Source organism: Poecilia latipinna, unplaced genomic scaffold, assembly GCF_001443285.1.
Source record: "Poecilia latipinna isolate Pla-1442-1.1 unplaced genomic scaffold, P_latipinna-1.0 Scaffold794, whole genome shotgun sequence".
Classification (NCBI taxonomy): Eukaryota; Metazoa; Chordata; class Actinopteri; order Cyprinodontiformes; family Poeciliidae; genus Poecilia; species Poecilia latipinna.
The window spans coordinates 59,821-79,107 of NW_015113410.1; the positions used below are offsets into that span (position 1 = coordinate 59,821).

The window sequence follows — 19,287 nt, forward strand, 5'->3', positions numbered from 1 at the left end:
AAAAGATTTTTATTTTTTTTATTTTTTTCAATTTAAAACACATTAAATGTTTTTTTTTATAATAAGAAAAAAAAGGATAAACGAGTTTTATTAAACTGAGACACTTTCTAATTGCTAATGGTCAGAATCTGCAACAGCATCATTTCTGCTGACATTCCTGAATCAGACTCTTCAGTCTTCCTCTCAACATTGTGCAACTTTCGCCGGAAACTTTCTGAACTAAATTCACTTTTTGATGACGACAAACGTTTGTTGCGAAATGCAGGACTCCTGCCGTGGCTCCGGGTGTCCGATTTCCAACACGGAGCGCTTCCTTTTGGGATTATAGAGGAACGGATTTTATGTGAGTGATTCTTAGAGGTGACTGTGTGAAAAGGTCCAGCCTGTTCCGAGCGACACAAACACACTTCACTTGTGCATGACGTTTTCTTACCTCTTTTCGGTTTGTTTTTTGCTTAATAAAATGGCATTGTTGTTTAAAGTATTAAATTATTCTAGTTTTGATAATTATACCTGAGTTTCATTCAAGTTTGGGCATGTTTTGCTTTTACATTTCATTTTCCTGCTGCTGAGATTACTTGAGGTTTATTTAAAGAACTTGTGATTCTTTTTGTTTCTGACCTCAGTTGCTGTTTGAGTGAATGTTGGAGGAAAGTTGGTGATTTCCTCATTGATCTGCAACAAAAGTGCTTGTCATTGGACATCTAGATGTAGAAGGGGCTCCACACATCTTGATTTCTGTGTTTGTAATCCTCCAACAAGGAGCCGACTGAAAACCACTCATGTATCGGAGTTATACGGTTTAGTATGTGTACAGTATATATGTAAAGATCGTCATTACAGTACAAAGTCCATATTTTGTCAAATAAAGTACATCAAATTTATTTCAAGCTCACCAAACAGACTTTATTTGTAAAAAGCTCATTTTTGCTAACGATGCTAAAATGGTGACTCCTAGCATCTGTTAGCATGCTGCAGCGAAAGTGCAACCATATAATTTTCCCCTTTGTTGTACAAAATGTTAGTGTTAATATTTACGTCAAACTGGTAACTATCAACATATAATACAACTTTTACATGTTTAACTTGTAAAATATCTGCTAAAATAACATGCTAGTAGCATTCTAGGCTAACTCAAAGATGCTAATGATAATTTGGTCAAATCAGACTACCATTTATTTACTATTTTTCATATTTTGCTATCATTACCCTGACAAATACTCACTTATCTATATTATTTTCAGTGTTGTTTATCAAATATTGGTATAAATACACAAAACCGAGTATATTTACAGTTTTGGTCAAAAGTTTACATCTGCTTGTCATGGTTTTGATTGTTTTTCAAATTATTTGATTATTTAATGCAACTTGAAATAGGAGAGCAACACAAGATTTCATTTATTGAGGATTTTCTCTAAATAAATGTGTCTATACTCCTTCACTCATATTTAATTTAGTAAAATGCAACTCAACCACTCTCTTTGTAGCTACAGACAAGCTAATTTTGTCTGGATATAGGAACACTCACATTGGCAAATTTAGCGGAGTTACTTTAATTTGATTGATTTAATACCACAAACCTGGTCCAGTGATTTTTTTTATTTTTATGTTTCTGAATATTATTGTTTTTTGCTGCTGCTGTTTTCTAAGCTTAAAGTTAGCCAGCTGCATCCATTCCAAAACCAGTTGGATGTGTCTTTGGTAGCAACACCCAGTTCAGTCCAGGTTTTATCCACTTATTAGCTGTTGATTTAAGGTAAAGTTGAAAAAAAGTAGTTTTTTTTTTTAGTATTCTATTCACTTTATGCAATTCACTAAGAACCATTGGCAGCTCAACATGATGCTGATGTTAATTAATAGCAATCTAAATCAGCTGTTTTGTTTTACAGAAGCTTGTTACACATATGTAAACATTCACCAACATCTTTATTATTTTACCAACATGTTTTCTTTGCAACTTAATTGCTTATTAATCCATTTCATAGTATATATTCTTTGGTTAATCGCGTAACATTGTACATTATATTAAAAATATGCCAACGGAGATACAATTCTGTTGATTTTTCCTGTTAGCAGTGCAGAAATCTTAACTTCCAGGTAGAAAACGGGTACCGCCGAACTCCCTGTAACCTCAGAGTATGCACCCGAAAAGTGAGTTTCCTTTTGTTTACTTTTCTTTCTTCCCAAACTTGGTCAATAGCAGCCAAAGCCACACAATGGGAATGACTTCAGTGAAACATAAGACGTCAATGAAGACTTTTTCTCACCATAAATGGAGTTATGGTGGAAGGTTCGCCATTTTTTATTTTTCAAATATATTAACCAATAAAATTAGTGCAAGGACACAGAGATTTTTTTTGTTTTTCTGTCACTCAGTGACAACTATTTTGATATAATTTTCCTAGAAACACATTCTAAAATGCCGCCTAATGTGAAAAGCTCTTCTGGTTCCATAAAGAAAGGAGTGAAGTGCAGCGGCGTCATGTGGAGGATGAATCGCCCCGTTTGGTTCCTGTTTCTGCCAGAGGTGGTTCTGTATTTGCCATTTTGTTCATCTGCTTCTGAATTTCCTCGCTACATCTAAAACATCCTCCTGAGTCTCATCATTGGCCAACAAGATATAGTTCTTTATCACTTAATTCTACTAATAAATATTGTTTTATCATTCAGAGTAACTGCTGTTATTTCCCATCTTTGTGTGTTGTTTTCCATTGACTGTTTCTGGTAAACTTGAAGAGGTAGCTACTTCCTGTTCTGTCAGCTTTCGGTTTGGCATCTAAAGACATTGAAGAAGTCTTGTGCTCTGTTACTATGCTGATGTGTGTTGTGAGTCATTCACGCTTTCTTTTAGGAACTGTAAACAACACAACTACTGGGAAGTCCATTACGTGACCACGCTCACTTCCGGTTTGTGACCAATCACAAAATATCTCTCTTCCTCAGCTCTTTACGCTCTAATTAGACCCACCTGGGTTCATTTTAGTAATAATCTCGCTCATCTGGTTGCTTCCCTGTGTATCAGTAAGTTTTACTTGCCTCATCATTACTACACAGACACAAAGTATCATGTAAAGTCAAATTAAAGAAGTGATATGTTTTTCTATGAATTTAAAAACAAGGAAGTTTAGAATACAAAGAAAACCAAAAGATATTATGACTGTGACTCGGCATAATTTTAAAGTCTCAGCATATGAGGATCTCATGACGTTGCCATTGGCTTTATTCTGACATGAAAGTCATGTGGACTCCTTGTTGTGACAAACAGGACAAGAACAACATTTTCTACCATGAGTTCATTTCTGGAAAGCCGTCATGACTCAATCCCGTCACGATAAATAACGCGATTGAGGTTGGAATTACAAAAAAACAGCATTTAAATTGGTTTAGCTTCATCATTCATCGAGTAAAAATGTAACTAAAGCACAAACCGTTGTAGTGTGAATGTAAATAAAGGCTAAATGTGAAAAGGTTAATGGCCAACAGGACGGAAGGAAAAGTGTTTCAATATATTTAATGTGTAAAATTCACAGAAGGATATCTTCAGATTGTATTCAGAAATATTACAACCGCTAAAATCTGACGCTACTCCATTTTTCTTTATATTTTATAAAGACGTTACTTTTATGTCTTCTTCGGAGGTTTTCGTGTCGCTTCCTTCAGCGGTTCTTGATGCAGCGCCACCACAGGCGAGGATTGGAACAGGATTTTCAATGAGTTTGGATCATTTGTCAGTGTAGCGTCAAAGTACGACGGAGTGTTGGGGCTATTATAGATGGGGGGGAAAAGGTAGAAATATCCACCCAAAAAACTCGGAAATTTTGAGATTTCGACTTTTGAAACTCAGAAATTTACTATTTTTTCTAGAAAATTTCTGAGATATCAAATTTTCTGAGATTTTTTTGGCAGTAATTTACAACTCCTTTTTTTACACCACAGTAAAAGTTGTAATTTTGGCCCCCAATTGAACCAATCTACCGGACTATCAGGTGTGAATATCCTCAGAGCTACAGCCAAACAGCATGGAACACCGCAATTGTTGACTATTTGTTAATGGTTATCATATTTGTAGCTATAGAGCCAAAGAAATATACTCAGATATGATTCTTAAAAACAAACGTGTCACATGTCTTAATATTTCTGAATCATCCTATGACTAAGTAAGAAAAAAACATGTTGTCTAATGAGTAATGTGGTGCATCTAGACTTTAGATCAGTATTTCTCAATGTTTTGTAACCTGGGACCCGTTAGAGATATATATATACTCCCTTCTGTCAAATTTTAATCGGAGTTTGATGGATTAAATGATATTAACACCCACCCCCCTTCAGTAACCGGAAATTCTCCACATCCGGTAACAGGAAAGCCCCCCCACCCCTTCCTGTGACCGGATTTCCTCGGTCACAGGAAGGAGAATTTCCTTTTCCGGTAAAAGGAAATACTCCACATCTGGTAACAGGAAATTCATATGGACCCAAGAAGAAATTCTCTTCTTATTATGAGTAGGATTATCCAAGCTTAAGGAAAACAAAGAAAAAGGAGAAATAAATATTCAATGATACAGAACCGAATCAGCAAATATGAACTGATGAAACTATTGAAACCTTCAAGAATCTTATCGCTTCAGACTCTGTGCTGCTTTTAACACTGACTATAAAATCCCCTTCAGTCGTGGAACTAAGTGAAAAACTGTGGGAAAGAGGTGAAATGTCTGGTGTTCAACATAAAAAGTGACATATTTTAGAGATAACAATCAAAGTAATTCATGGGTGCGGTTTCAGTATTATTTTCTTAAATATCTTACACAACATAAGATTCTTGAAGGTTTCAATAGTTTCATAAGTTCATATTTGCTGATTTCTAATTTGTGGCATTTACTGACAATTTTGTGCAAAAAACATAAAATTCAGCAGGCAACTGTTTGGACACCACAAAGGGGCTTCCACGTCATTCTTAATTCAGATATCTAAAATTGTAATTTTGACTAGTCATAATTGTGTTGAAGATATCTTAAATCGTAATTACGGATATGTCTCCCGTCAAATGACAGATCCAGTGACGTCATTTGAGATATCTTGAAAGGAATTTTGACTAGTCAAAATGTAATTGAAGATATCTTGAATTATTATTCTTACTAGTCAGAATGTAAATACAGATATCTTAAATTACCATTCCGGATAGTCAAAATGCAATTTTAGATATCTGGAATGTAATTACGGATAGTCAGACGAAACCGAATTTATGTTAAAACGGCTTGCCACAGTAACTGAATTTATATTAAAACGGCTTGCCATATTCGAGGAAACGTCCTACATGTTATCACGTGACGTCTAATGACGTCATAAACGTAATAAAACTGAGACGCAGCTCACGCAAACTTTGGTTGGTTGGTAGAAGTCAGAAGAGTCTCAACGGACGACAAGAAGACTTTTTCTCTGACCGAGAACAGTAAGTACTTTAGTTTTCGGCATCTTTGGGGGTTTTTTAAATTAGGTTTTATGATTTATAACGAGACTAAAATACGTTTTTGGTTTAATTTCACCATAAAAAGTTAAACCTTCGGAGAAAGATGACCGTAATGTCACCGCTAAACTAGCAGAACTACGATGTTTTTTTTCTTTTTTACTGAATAAGTAATACATATGTCGACATTTTGTCCTTTTTAACCTGTCTAACTTTGTCCTGTCACAGTTCAGATTTCAATCTGTGTCGTCATTCAAACAGCTGTTTGAGGAAACTCCTTCAACATGCCCCAACATGAATTCGTGAACTTCCTTAATCAGAAAATACACTTAAAATATCCAAAAATTAACTTGAACATACAAGAAAACTAATATTACACAAATAAAACCGGGATAGGATAAATTTCTCGAGTTCATAGACCTGTAGGTTTAGGCTTTTATTGTATATTTTTGCGACAGTACGTACGAGTATGAGTAAGATTAAACTTTTTTGTACAGCAACCCAGATGTGCCAAAAAATACCGAGAGCGATGTTTGTTTTTCTTACATACTTAAAGTTTCACAATACAAAATTTGAGTTTATGGTAATTTATTTATTTAATATTTTAGCCAAAGCATCAAGTTTTCTTTGGCACTCTCTAAGTGGTGAAAAATAAGGAAAACAATAAAAATGTGATATTTTTTTAATATAACTATATACATTTTTAGATTTAAAATGGATACATGAATATATTAATAATAATATAGTTTAAGTATGACCAGTGTAGGTATGCAGATTTTTTATTTCTATTCCAGACTCCATTTAGAGTTGGAATAATTAAAGAATAAAAATGTTAACAAAAAGCTCATGTTGAACTTTTACAATAATCATAAATATAAATTTTTTTTTATCCTGTTTATGAATGGAGATTCTGAGATTTGCGTATATAAGAGGGAATTGTTTTTTGTTTGTTTTTATTGTAATTGTAGTTTTTTTTTTATTATTTAATCATTACTAAGGAGTTGTTTTGTCTATTTATTATCCTTTTCTTTGGTTCTGTGCCTGCAGAAATAGTTTCCTTAGTAACCAAAGAATTTTTTTTTTTTTTGGTATCTTAAATATAGAAAATTAAACCATGAACCTCAGATACTAAATGTTCAGCTGGGAAAAGGTTAAATTCTAACTAAAATTATTATTTTATTTTATTTTTTGATAAATAAATACAACTTCGATATGTTTTTACAGATAAATAAGATGGAGAACGATAAAGTGGAAAACGGCGTTGGAAAAATCAACGGCCCGACTCACGTGGACTATAATTTGAACTCTGACAAAGAAAACATGGAGGACACAGTGGAGTTCAGACTCATGATGGCTTACGCTCAGAGGCGGCGGCCAGCAAAAGTCAACACACCCAAAGTTAATGGCTCGGCTGCAGAAGAAACGCTGACTCAGACGTCTGGAAAGACTGAAAACCAGGAGGAGGAGGAGGAGAAGAAGAAGAAGAAGAAGAAAAAGAATATATTGAGGCATCTGAAAGTGATTTTCAAGTGTGTTAAGCCTCAGACAGCGGAGCCAGAATCACCACAGGATGATGACCTCAATGACCCCATGAACCGAAACTTTGTTCCAGAAGACAAAGACGAGGAGCATCATGGTAAAACTCCCTATTGAATAATTCAGATTTAATTTGTGCAGAAAAAAAAATCTGAAAACATCTGAAGAAGCTTTTATGGTTGTAAAGGTAGAAAGAAAATGTTTTTGTTCAGTTCAGAACCAAATAATGTAAAAAGACAACAAACAGGAAATCAACTTGCGCTTGAAATCAACTTAATTATGTTACAATTAATCAGGAGTGAAAACATATTTAACATTTACCATTAAGCTTGTAGCTTAATTGCTTGTAAGTTATGATATAAATGTTGGAATTTAGCTACAAGCTTAATAAAAATGTTTGTTATACAGACAAATTACTAATTATAAGGCAACTGATGTTGAGGAAAATTATTTTTTATTAGTATTAAACAAAATGGTGAAATAATTTTTTAATATTGATGTCAAATATAGTAACTCAAATTCTGAGATGGACAAACTATGCCTATAAAATCGGTTTGAGTTTAAATATTATGTGAAACGTTTAGTGTTAAACACATTTAACTGCAAATCTTGTAAAGATGTGGAATAAGCCTTTAAATAAATTCATCTTTTATTGCAGAAGCAGATTCGCATTGTTAAATATTTCTATTAATCTAATATGTAATTTGAGTATAATTTATTCAGCAGAGGGGAAAAAATACCTTAGAAAATATAATGTTTTTCTCTGACTATTTTTTTTTTTTTTTTTTTTTTTTAAATTCTGTCGTTTGATTTTCTATCTGAACAGTGGATTTCAGAAGCTTTCAAACCTCAAATGACAAGCACAAGACAGTTTCTTGGATGTTTTACCCTTTTGTTCCTTTTAGAAATCAATCATTACCAATGCAATTTGCAACACTGATTTCGACAAAATTAATATTCATGCTGTCACTTGTTTTGTGAACTTTTTGTCGTTGTTTTGTAGAAATAGTTTCACTTAACATTGAAGTGTTTTTCGGTCAAAAACGTCAAATTTTGCTGATCCTGATTGATTTGTAAAAGCAATAAGAGGGTGAAGCATCCAGGTGGATGGATACTTTTAATATCCATCCACCTGGAAGTGTGGTAGGAAATGGCTCAACATTTGCTCTTTTTTTTTCTACTATTGAATGAATATAATCAAATTAAACATTAAAATTTCATTGGAGAGTTTATTTTAGACGTTTTTACTCAGTGTCCCATAAATGTAACAAGTTCTGTATTTCATCTTCTACAAACTGAAACCTTAAATCTGATGCTTTGTCAAAATTTTAGACTGAAATTAAAAAAAATGAAGTGAGCAACAAAGAAAATGACCCAGTTGATGTAACATTGCAGCTTGTTTTCATTTGTTTCTTTTAGCTGAAGATCAGGATGCGATGAAGGAAGTGGCGGACCGGGTGATCGGGATCGCCGATGAATTTCAGTTCACTCCCGTCATTGATTCTGATGGCAAGTCTCTTACTTCTAGTTTGAGCCCTAAAATGTTGTTCCTTTGAATTAAAAAATTTAATTTCTGTAAAATCTTTACCAGGGGAAACTGATGAGGGGAAGATAGAAGATGACTTGGAGAAGGCGATTGGTCTGCTGCTGAGGGCACAAGGCGACGAGCTGGTCAAGAAGGTAAGGAAATTACAGTAAATCGAGTTCTTCCAGGAAGTCCGGCTGCACATGACTAGTGTTTAGTATTATTATGTAATGGAGGAGTTTCCACTTGCAGTCAACAATAAAACACTGACTCAGTCAGTTATGGCTCCTTCAGGGTTCATAGGTTGAATTATTGTCACAGTTTTATCAGAAGCTATAAAAAGAATAAATATAAACAAGAGGTCCTATATTTCACTAAAACATGATTTTTAAAAAGATAAATAGCAACTGGATCTGTTTCATGTTTTATTGATTTTAACTCTGTCAAAATGAAATTAAAATTTTGAAAATTCGATCAAAGTGGGCGGAGCCAGGTGACACAGAGGGGCGTGGCTACATCTACAGATGGGGGGGGGGGCTACGTGGGGTTATCAGAAGCGTTGCTGCTTATTTATAAACTTTCTCACTGTATTTACCAACTTTTTGATTAACAAAAACCAACAATTGATAAACCTGGTGACATTTTTCTGTGTTGTTGGAGACTTTTTATGGAGACAACGATCTAATTTTGGTGGTTAGTTACACAGTTAAAACGTTTTTTTCCCAAAACTAACCAGTTTATTTTTATGTCCACCCACAGTTTCCCCTGGCGGACATTCCTGCAGACCTTTTTTTAGACTACAGCTTCTTTGCGAGGCTCCTCAACACATTTCTGATCAGGATCGGCTTCAGGAGACCGGACGCTGACGCCTTAGGACCCCAAGCAGCCAACAGAACCCAAATCGCTGCCGCCTTAGAGGTGACAGCAGCTTTTTGCTTCACAGCTTTGCAGTTTGTACCTTTTAATGGCAGTATTTTGTCTCATACAAATGTTTTTCTTTTCTTTTTTTTTTATCATCAGATAACAAGTCGTCTCGCCTCTGTGGAGGCGTTGCCCAAAGTCAAGTTATGTAAACATGGAGCTCGATATCTGCAGGAATATTATTCATCGTGGGCTCAGGAGCAGGGCGGATACGTAAGTACATCCTCACTTCCTGCTTTAAATTCCCAGAAAAAGGGAAAATACCATATTTGGGAAGGACACAATTGCACTCCAGAGCTGTAGGGGGCGCTATTTAATATTTACTGGAGTCTCTTTTTTGTTTTTGTTTGCGTCATCATCCATAAAACAATATTTTATATTCAACTAATTGAGTTTGTTGGTTCCACTTCTCTTATTCTTGTTTTATTAAAGCTGCTATTTGCAATAAAAGTATAATTTTAGGTCTTTGCTGCAATAATGTGGGAATATAAATAACTGCAAATGTTCATAAAATGTACCTATATTTTAATTTTGTTTTACAATGTTTGTAAAATATTGTTCAGACATAGAAATTAAAAATAAAATAAATCGAGTTTGTAATGTTTCAAAATAAAAAAGAGTTTCTGTTTAAAATGGTGCCCCTTTTAGCTCTTTAGTCCCATTCTTTTTTTAAGTCTATTAATAATATATATAAATAAATCACAGATTACATTCAAAATAAAACATTCATTATAAATAATACTTAATAATAAACTCCACTAATTACAGGGGAAATTAAAGAAGCAAGGATTACATAAAAAGCAATTTTACATAACTTAAAAAAGCATTTGTGATATAAACACATCAAAATATCAGTGAGTTATATTTTTTAAAGCAAATTTATTGAAAAAAAATGGCAAAAACAAATGTAGTATACAGAAAAATACAACACAAAAATTCACATATACAAGTTGTTCTGAGAGCCTTTTAATTGGTACAGTATGTTGTCAGCAATGACTGGAAATAGAAAATAGCGCCCCCTTTAGTTCCGGAGTAGTTCCATTTCCTAATATGGCACCACTTCCTGTTTCTGTGTCTAAGTAAGTTTACCCAGTTCTTCTAAACCTTCTGAAACGTGTTTGATCTTTCTCCAACAGGAGGCAGTGTTTCCTGATGAAGAGGAAGTTGACTGATTTGGAAGTTGATTATTCATTACAAGAACAACAACAAAAAAAGTCTTAAAATGGTGCAAAGAAGAGAATCACTCAGGACCTTCATCGTTTACAAGGAGCAGTTTTCTTTCTGCTTGGACCAAAGTTTAAGAGGAAATTCTTTTCACATTAATTTAATGGAAAGCACTTATTGTACAGACTACCATCAACAAAAATTAATTTATTTAATTACATAAAACATTATGTCTTGTTAACGCACCTGCACTTTTATAAAAAAAGAAACAATATGTTAAGTTTTTTTCTTTTTTATGTTAATGTTATTTTGTTACCAATAAGTGTAAACATTAAATTCTATTTTTGAATAAAAACATTTTGTGGTACTATATCAGTTTTCTTATTTCACAAAGATAATAAATTAAGGTTTTTATATCTACAAAAAATGCCCGAGTCGAACACACAGCCAAAAAAAAGGTTCACACAATATTTTTATATTTTTTAACCATAAAATTACAGTAAAAGTAGCTGTAATTAAAAGCTTTAATTACAGCTACTTTTACTATAATTTTATTTTGATAAACTCCAATTATCTTGTACTGAGTATGAGAAAATAACTGTGAAAATCCCTCTCTGGAATATCTTAAAGTTTACTCAACTTGTTCAGATTAATTCAAATAAGAACATAGTTGTATAAAATGAGCCATAAGTCGTTGAAGAAAATGTACACAAAACAAAATTGCTCCTGCTCCTGTTTTATGGAATAACTTACCTTTCCAGATTAGATCTGCCCACAGCCTGGATCATTTTAAATCACTTCTTAAAACTCATTTTTACTCTGGCATTTAATTGGTGTATTGTTTTGTGTTCTGTTTTGTCATTTGAGTTGTTGTTCTTGTACAGCACTTTGGTGCGTTTTATACCTGTTTTAAAGTGCTATATAAATAACTTTGACATTGAACAAAATTGGTTATTGGTACAACTACTAACTGAAATATAACTTTAACTGTAATTCACTGCAATAAATAGTTAAAATCCATTTTAAACCAAATTTCTGGATATAGAGTGTAAAATATTAATTTTATATACTTTGTATATAAAATGTAAGCATTATATTCATGTTTACTTCTTTTTTACATATATGGATTTTGCACAGAAAGGTTCCAATTAAACTAATGCAAAAGTTTATTAAAAATCTAAAATTAAAATGAAGTTTATGTGTGAAATCAGTCAAAGGTTTTTTTTTTGAACGGTTCTTATTAAACGTTTAACCTAATATTTAAGTGATTTACATTTCTAACATATTTACAAAATAATATAATTTGATTATCTGTTATGCAAAGTTTCACAATGAAAACTACAATAAAAACTTAAAATAATAAGAAGGTTAAAAGTCTATCTTTTCAGGCTAACCTTTAGAATTGACAGTCCTCTATTTAAGTGAGTTTATTACTTTTTGTAAAATAAATTTTATTTCAGGAACAGAAACTTGTTTCAGCTGATCAATAAAGGAACTACAACCGCATAAACCTTGGTTTAACTTTTAAACTAAAATTTATATTAACTTTTTTCTGTGTATTTATGACATTTATTCTTTTCAAAGTTAAAACACCTTTTGCCTACAAAAGGTGTTTTACATATAAAACTACATTTAAACCAAAATAAAGCAGACTGAATTATTTTTGGAGGCTTAGCATTTAAATATGCAGTGTGGGTGATTTAAGACACCTTTGTTATTGTGCAATTTTTGTAAAGACCTTTAAAATTTGCATTTTAGTTACAACAGAAACTTAATTTAGGTTTAAACAGCGCCCTCACGTGATCAGAATCGGAACTACAACGTGTCAAACTGCGTTTTTACATTAAAACTGACATTTAATTTCGTTTTTTTCTATTCATTTACATAAAAATTTGAAGACTATTATTTTTTATTAACCGTAATATTATTGACTTTACTTTACAAACTGTGGTTTACATGATAGAGAGTTGCAAAATAAAATAAGCAAAAACGGGATACGAATTATTTTTTGGCAGTCTTACGTTTTGCATAGACAGTGTGGGTAAATTAAGTTGGGTTTTATTACTTTGCAGTCTTTGTAAGAAACTTTAAATTTGCATTTTTGTAAGCGGAGCGTGTCATGCTGGCCGCTGTGGAGTCTGAAATGAGATCCAACCCGTTCTCCGGCAGATCAACCTGCTCTCCGACAACCAACGCGGACTTTAAGCGGCAGGACGCGGCTCGGTGTCAGAGACCCGTCCGAGCCAGCCGAGCATGAAGGGAATAATGTTTAACCCCCCGCCTCGGATCCGTGAAAACGCCCCCACGGGTGACTCGGCAGCGGATCCTGTTCGCATCAACACATCCCTGCTGAGCCCGACGACCTGCGAGGCTCCCTGCGAAACGACGTGGCCGCCGCCCGGAGCCAGGATGCGGATCTCCAAGGCCAACAAGGGCGCGGTGGTGAGAGTGATCCGGCGGCATTCCTCCCCGCAATCGGCCAGCCTGGAGGAGGTCTGGAGTCCGAGAGAGGAGAAACCCCGGAGCCCCGAGAGGAAGAAGCCGGCGGAAGCTGCTAAAAACGGGGTTGAAGGGCAAGGTGGGGGGCCACCCCGGAGCAGGAAGAGCCGGTTTCGAGCCCCCGACGTGAGGACCATCTTCTCCCCCGGAGAAAAGGACCCCAGAGTGAAGGAGGAAACCGGGGAGGGACACACCTTCGAGCCGGGAGGCGAGAACAACTGGTGCGATGTGTGCTGCAATTACATCCTCCAACACGGACTCACCTGTGCAGGTAAGACGGTGGAGGTCCAAACTGCCTCATTAAAGACAAATACAAACCTCAATGAGTTTGGATTTTAAGCAACCGAAAATTGTGAGGTGAAAGAAATTACTTTTTTTTTTTTAAGGGAACAAATCAAACATGAAACCCAGTTTGTAGAACCAAATTTGACTTCATCTACGGCTGTCTTTTGGGATAAATTTACCCTGTACAGAAATTAAAAATGTTTCCCATCTTTCCTTCAAAAACAGTTAAACTCAGACTGAATGGAGACCAAAGTCTTGATTATTCAATTGGACTGAAGTCTTTACATCTCAGATCTTTAATAGTTTGGTTTTCTTTCTGGATCTCTCAGGTGATGAAAAGCATCCCTCACAGCATGATGTTTCAACATATGGTCTTCTTCCGTAATGTATTTTGGTTTAGGGCAAAATGTTAAACAGTCAGGGCTACTTCTTTAGGGTTACGAAGGGTTTTATGACTTCTTCCTCGATTAACGCTAGTCTTGTCTTGCCTGGTATAGGTAGCCATGTCTTTGTAGATTTGATTTAATTAAAATGCTCAAAGATTGGAACATTGTTTTATACCCTAAATCTGCTTTAGACCTTTCAACTCTAGGAAACCTAGGCCTTCAATAATAAGCTCCATTTTTACTTATGTCATATACAGGTGGACTCAATTTACCATTTAGGTCTGTTATACCAGTTTCCTTGGATTTTATTCAGATATCAATGTAAAAGGATTGAAAACAACTTGTCAGGTTTTTATTTATCTATGTGCAGTTTGAGGCTAGCTTCTTTAAACAGTTTATGTTCCTCTTGTTTAAGAACCATGATCTCTCCAGCAATTTAATAACAACACAAAACCCTTTTTTGTTGTTGCTTTAAGTACAACTAAGAGCCTAAACTCACAACTTCATTTTGTCATCCTATGAATCATATCGAAAAATGTATTAAATAATTTAATCTGGACATAATAGCCAATCTGTATTTGCAGCTGGGGTTGAAATACTTTGTAAGAACTGATTGATGTCAAGATAAAGTCGACATGATGACATGTGACAGCTAACTCAGTTTGGCGTTTGTAAAGACTGACTGCTCAGAAGTTGTAGGCAGGGCTCTGAAATGCTTGATGTCAGGAATGTGGACAGTATGCAGGTGAACTAGTTCAGGTAAAAAAAACTAGCCTGACTGACTCGTCTACAGACATTGGACTTCCCTCTCTGTGTGTGATGTTATCTGGCAAACAATAGGAGGAAGTTATGAAGAAGAAGTTTTGCCTCATGAGTATATTCTTCCATTTCGAAACTTGTATCACTTAGATTTTGATGCTGTGCCTTTTCCTCTCCTGTGTTTAGCTTCACTTTCAATATTATTTTTCACTAAAATAATAGCCAAAAATATGTTCTTTGTAAACATAGACAAACAATGTAGCACCAGCTAACTAGCTTAAATGTTATAGCACAGCTTTTGAAGGAATATTTTTGCTTAAATCCACAAATACTTAAGTTTCCTCTAAAAATGCTCACAACTGCCTGTTTTAATAGTTCAAACACCAAATATGCTTTCATATGCACTGATAAGCAGTACAAATATGTCATAGCACTACCAAATTAAGCTAACACCCAACTTCTTCCTTATGTTAGCTCATGTACCTTTATATACATGTAGCTACAGCCAATCAGCGCCAAGGAAAAAAAAGAATGTTCCACTGAAAAATCCGTGAATAGGTGAGTCAACAAATGCTGGACCGCAAACAGGCTGACGTCCACTGTAATCAATTTATTAGCTAAAATGAGGATGTAAGCTGATTACACAGGAGAAAACCAGAAACACACTTCCTGCTTTCCTATGCTTTGAAATTGACTAATGTTAGCTAACAGGCTAACAAGTTACAGCTAGTTTATGTGAAAAGCACACATGACATGTTTTTCCTGTCCAAATAAATAAAATAGATGGACTACAATGATAAAAACCTTAGTTCAGTCAATTTTAAGTGGCAGATCAATGACCTTAATAAATGAGGAAAACGATCATGTTTTACCTTTTTTGTTATATGAAGCTAGCGAGTGCTAACTTCATAAACCTAGTACTATTTAGCTAAGTTGCTATATTTAGTTTCAAATCCTGTGTACTTGTGTGTATATATTTCCCTTCTACTTTGACACCGAAGTGGTACAGACAAAAAGCTGTATTTTATTGATTTATAATTTATTGAATTTATTGTTGGCATAACAACTTATTACATGAATTGTGACAGCAATAATTTCAGGACTGCCTTTTTTAATAAGGAAAGCTAGCACTAGCTAGCTAACTAGCTGGTGTTAGTTTATGACAGCCCTAAAGCAAACATCAAACACTAGAACTTTTTGTTCTAATAATACTTTTAATTCAGAAAAACTTAATATCTCAATTTTTTGCTCTAATTATCTTATGAATTTGACTTGTTCATTTTAGCTAGTTTACACTTTGCACACATTATTAATATTATTTTTATATTATCCTTACAGAAAGACACGTTACAAAACACAATGTCCCAAAAACATCTTTTTTCCTTCTTTTTTTTCCTGTTTAACCTCCAGCAAATCAAAGAAATGAATAAGCAGCTACAAGAATAAACATTAAAGGAAAAACTTTATAGGCTTATGATTTTTTTTCCTTCACCACTGATATTTACATTGGTCACTTATTCACTTAGTATCGCAAGAAACAGTCACTTATAAGCCAGCAAGAGCAGCAGTTTTCCTCAGTTGAACATTAATTTTTCCAGATGAGCAAGTCTTCTTTGGATATTGAAATATTTTAAATTTTGCAATGTCTTTTTGTTCGAGTTTCTCTGTATCATAAACTGCCTGTTTTTTTTTGTTTTGTTTTGTTTTGTTTGACAAAGAATTCACTGTTCAGCAGGCTAATTGGGAAAAGGAAAGACAATAATGATCCAGAATATAAGTACATATCAAGACAGAAATGATTCCCCAACCTTAAAAATTAACCTTTTTCAAATGAATCTCACAACTCAAAATTTAATTAAATCTTGTAGAAAACCTCTGAGATGAGTTGTACTGCAGATAATCCAGGATTTACAGATTATACAGAAATTACCGCTAGTTTAGAGCTTTAATAAAGTCAAAAACTGGAATCAGACCAAAAACTGATTGATGCATTTCTATTAATCAAAAACACAAAATCTTACCAGGAAGATTTTGTCTAGTTTAAATATCTTAGTTCACTTAAAATAAGACAAAACTAACTTACAAGTAACTTCAGCAAGAAATAGGAGCTTGTTTTAAGACAATAATTCCTTAATATTGGTTTAAAGAAAAGTACTAGTTCCACTCACTGACTTTTTTACACTTATAACAAAAATATTTTCCATATTTTAAGTGAAAAAAAGTCAGTAGAACTAAAACTTTTTAAAATCAATATTATTAATAAAGAAGTTACTTGTAAGTTAGTTTTGTCTTATTTTAGGTGTACTAAGATATTTACACACTTTAAATAAAATACTTGGTTAGATGTTGTGTTCTTGGAGTGCAAAGCACGTCTTGTATGATATAGTAATGTTCTTTATATTGCAGTTATGAAAGTTTTACATATTAAACTGTATCCTACATGTTTTTCCCAGTGATGAATTGAATGAATTTGTTTAATCATTTGAGTTTTGCAGCTCCTGTTTCAGTGTTTGTGCCTCTGAGTGTGAGGACTGATGATGGCGTCTCTCTTTGTTTGGTTCTTGTTCTTTGTCTGTTTTTCAATGAAGTGCAGTAACAGAAACCTGCAAACAGAGCAGGGATCTTTGTTTGATTGGCTTTAATGTTGCATTAGAGCGTGAGTTCATTAGCCAAGAGGCATTTCTGCAGGAAACTGGAGCTTTGGCTCACTCGGTACACTTTTATTTTCATGGAACAAGTCTCTTTAATGAGACAATTATTTCATTTTGAACTCTCATTGACAGCATTGGTTTACATTTTGAGAATAAAGACTTAATATTCTGACTTCATTCTGAAAATATTACTTCATTCTCATATTATTTACTTTATTATGGTATTATTTTGACTTTATCCTCATGCCAGTTAATTCTCTTAATATTATGACTTTATTCTCTGGATTTTATTTTTTATTGTCGAAATAATACAAGAATAAAGTTGCAGAAATACGACTTTATTATCTTTATGATGAAGTCATAGTATTATGACTGTAGTCTTATTACGACTTTCTTCTAGTATTATTTTGACTGTATTCTCATAATATTATGACTTTTTTGGTGTATTACTTTATTCTTGTAATATTATTTCTTATTTTTGTCTTGGTATAGTTCTAAAAGAAAGAAAAAAGAGAATTAAGCGATTAAATGAAAAATCTACAGAATGTAGCAGATTTTTTTTTTTATCCAATTAATCGTCCGAATATTCAATTGAATAATTGATTACTGAAATAATCGTTGGTTTCAGATCTACAAATGGGTTAAACTAATTCTTCAAACATCCATCCCAGCATCTTAGATGGAAAAACATAACCCTTATATCTATACTTTTGTCTTTATTAGAGGAAATCCGCAGTAAATCCTCCCTCAGCGCAAACGGTGCGGAGGTTTCACATCGTTAAATCTCATTTTGAACCTCTGTGAGAAATACCGGAGCTGATTGTCCGATTCAGTATAATCCGACTCCACCGGCTTTCAGTGGGCGTCTGTCAGCTGCCGGAGTCTTGTTTGTTCAGTGGCTCTGACAGTTTGGCTCCACGGCCCCCACGGACAGATAATGACCCGCAAAGAGAGCCGGTGGATCATTGCGGACGAAGCCGCCGGCCGAGAAGCGTCTCAGGGAAGATGATTCTCCGGATGTGGGCGTCTGTAGACGGGAGTTATCGTTCGGAGGCGGAAACATCCGAGCAGAGTGCGGGGCGGATGGGGTTTGTTGAATACTTTGGGAGAAGGGTGAGGAGAATATCCCGGTTTTTCTGCCGCTTTCCAAAGGTGGTGCGACGCTCCGCGGGTCTGGAAGTTGGTCCGCTTTGGAGAAAGTCCGGTGAGTTTCGACGGCGGAAAATCCAAAATATTTTTTATTACTTTCTTGGTCATAACTGGTGTGCTCGGTGTCCAAACTAAAGATATTTGGTTGAATTTTTACTTTTGGTAAAAAAAAAAAAAACTAGCTTGGCTAGCCGTCTGGACTTTCTCCCATTCACTTCAATTCTTTCTGGTAGAATTTCAACCGGGCCAATCAGAGAGCAGAGGAAGAAATCATGAGCGATGACGTTGATTTTCTAAGAGCAGCGGAGGAAGTGAATGAAGCTGTTTCGCTTCCAAATTAGCTTCTTTCTCAAGAAAGAAACTAATTTGCAAAATTTGCAAAATTAGTAGCAAATTAGCAATGAAGTTAAATTCATGAAGAAGAGTTACTGTTTTTACAAGTTTTTTATTAAAATGAGTTATCTGCTTGTTTGTAGGTATTTAGGATTGTTTATAACATTATAGCTTTGCCCTTTTTATTCTGAGCAGCTCAAAGTTTGATTGCGTGCCACAAACAATGTAGCTCGTGTTCAGGCACATAGGAAGCAGAGAAGGTCATTGGAAAAAGACTTGGGACAAAGCAGATGGCTGCAGCATTTATTCACCTGTTCACACGCTAACAGTCGTCTTTGTGCTTCAAACAAAAACATGTTTGAATTTCATGTGGCTGCTGTGTGAATACAGCAAGATTTTCACAAAAAGAACTTCGGTTCAAACAATATTTGCATCATAAAATTAAAAATACCATATTTAATAGACAGTGTACTTGTATGCTAATATAAATCTTTATGTTTTTTTTATACCTGAGTTATAAAGATTTATCAAACCAAACGAAATTGGTATTAAAGCGTTTGTGTAGCTAAAATGTTTGTTTGTGCCGCTATCATTTCAAATACATTAATAAATGTTTCC

The 19,287-nt window shown here is 34.3% G+C and overlaps 2 protein-coding genes across 3 annotated transcripts in view; both read left to right on the forward strand.

The window, feature by feature from the left end:
* Positions 1 to 4: 4 nt before the first annotated feature.
* Positions 5 to 10,977, forward strand: LOC106956172 (apoptosis facilitator Bcl-2-like protein 14). Of its 2 annotated transcripts, none has more exons than XM_015046827.1 (7): positions 5 to 3,021; positions 6,686 to 7,097; positions 8,417 to 8,506; positions 8,589 to 8,677; positions 9,282 to 9,440; positions 9,543 to 9,656; positions 10,580 to 10,977. In XM_015046827.1, exons 2-7 carry the CDS (start codon positions 6,695 to 6,697, stop codon positions 10,613 to 10,615), a joined length of 891 nt encoding a protein of 296 aa, XP_014902313.1. In that variant the 5' UTR covers positions 5 to 3,021; positions 6,686 to 6,694; the 3' UTR covers positions 10,616 to 10,977. The 2 variants fall into 2 exon arrangements, with proteins under 2 accessions (XP_014902313.1, XP_014902312.1); XM_015046826.1 differs by lacking the exon at positions 5 to 3,021 and adding an exon at positions 5,336 to 5,446.
* Positions 10,978 to 12,590: 1,613 nt separating this feature from the next.
* LOC106956171 (ras association domain-containing protein 5-like) overlaps positions 12,591 to 19,287 on the forward strand; it is a 52,053-nt gene continuing 45,356 nt past the window's right edge. The window contains exon 1 of the mRNA XM_015046825.1: positions 12,591 to 13,377. Coding sequence (XP_014902311.1) covers positions 12,861 to 13,377 — 517 coding nt within the window. The 5' untranslated portion in view covers positions 12,591 to 12,860. The remainder of the gene's footprint in view (positions 13,378 to 19,287) is intronic.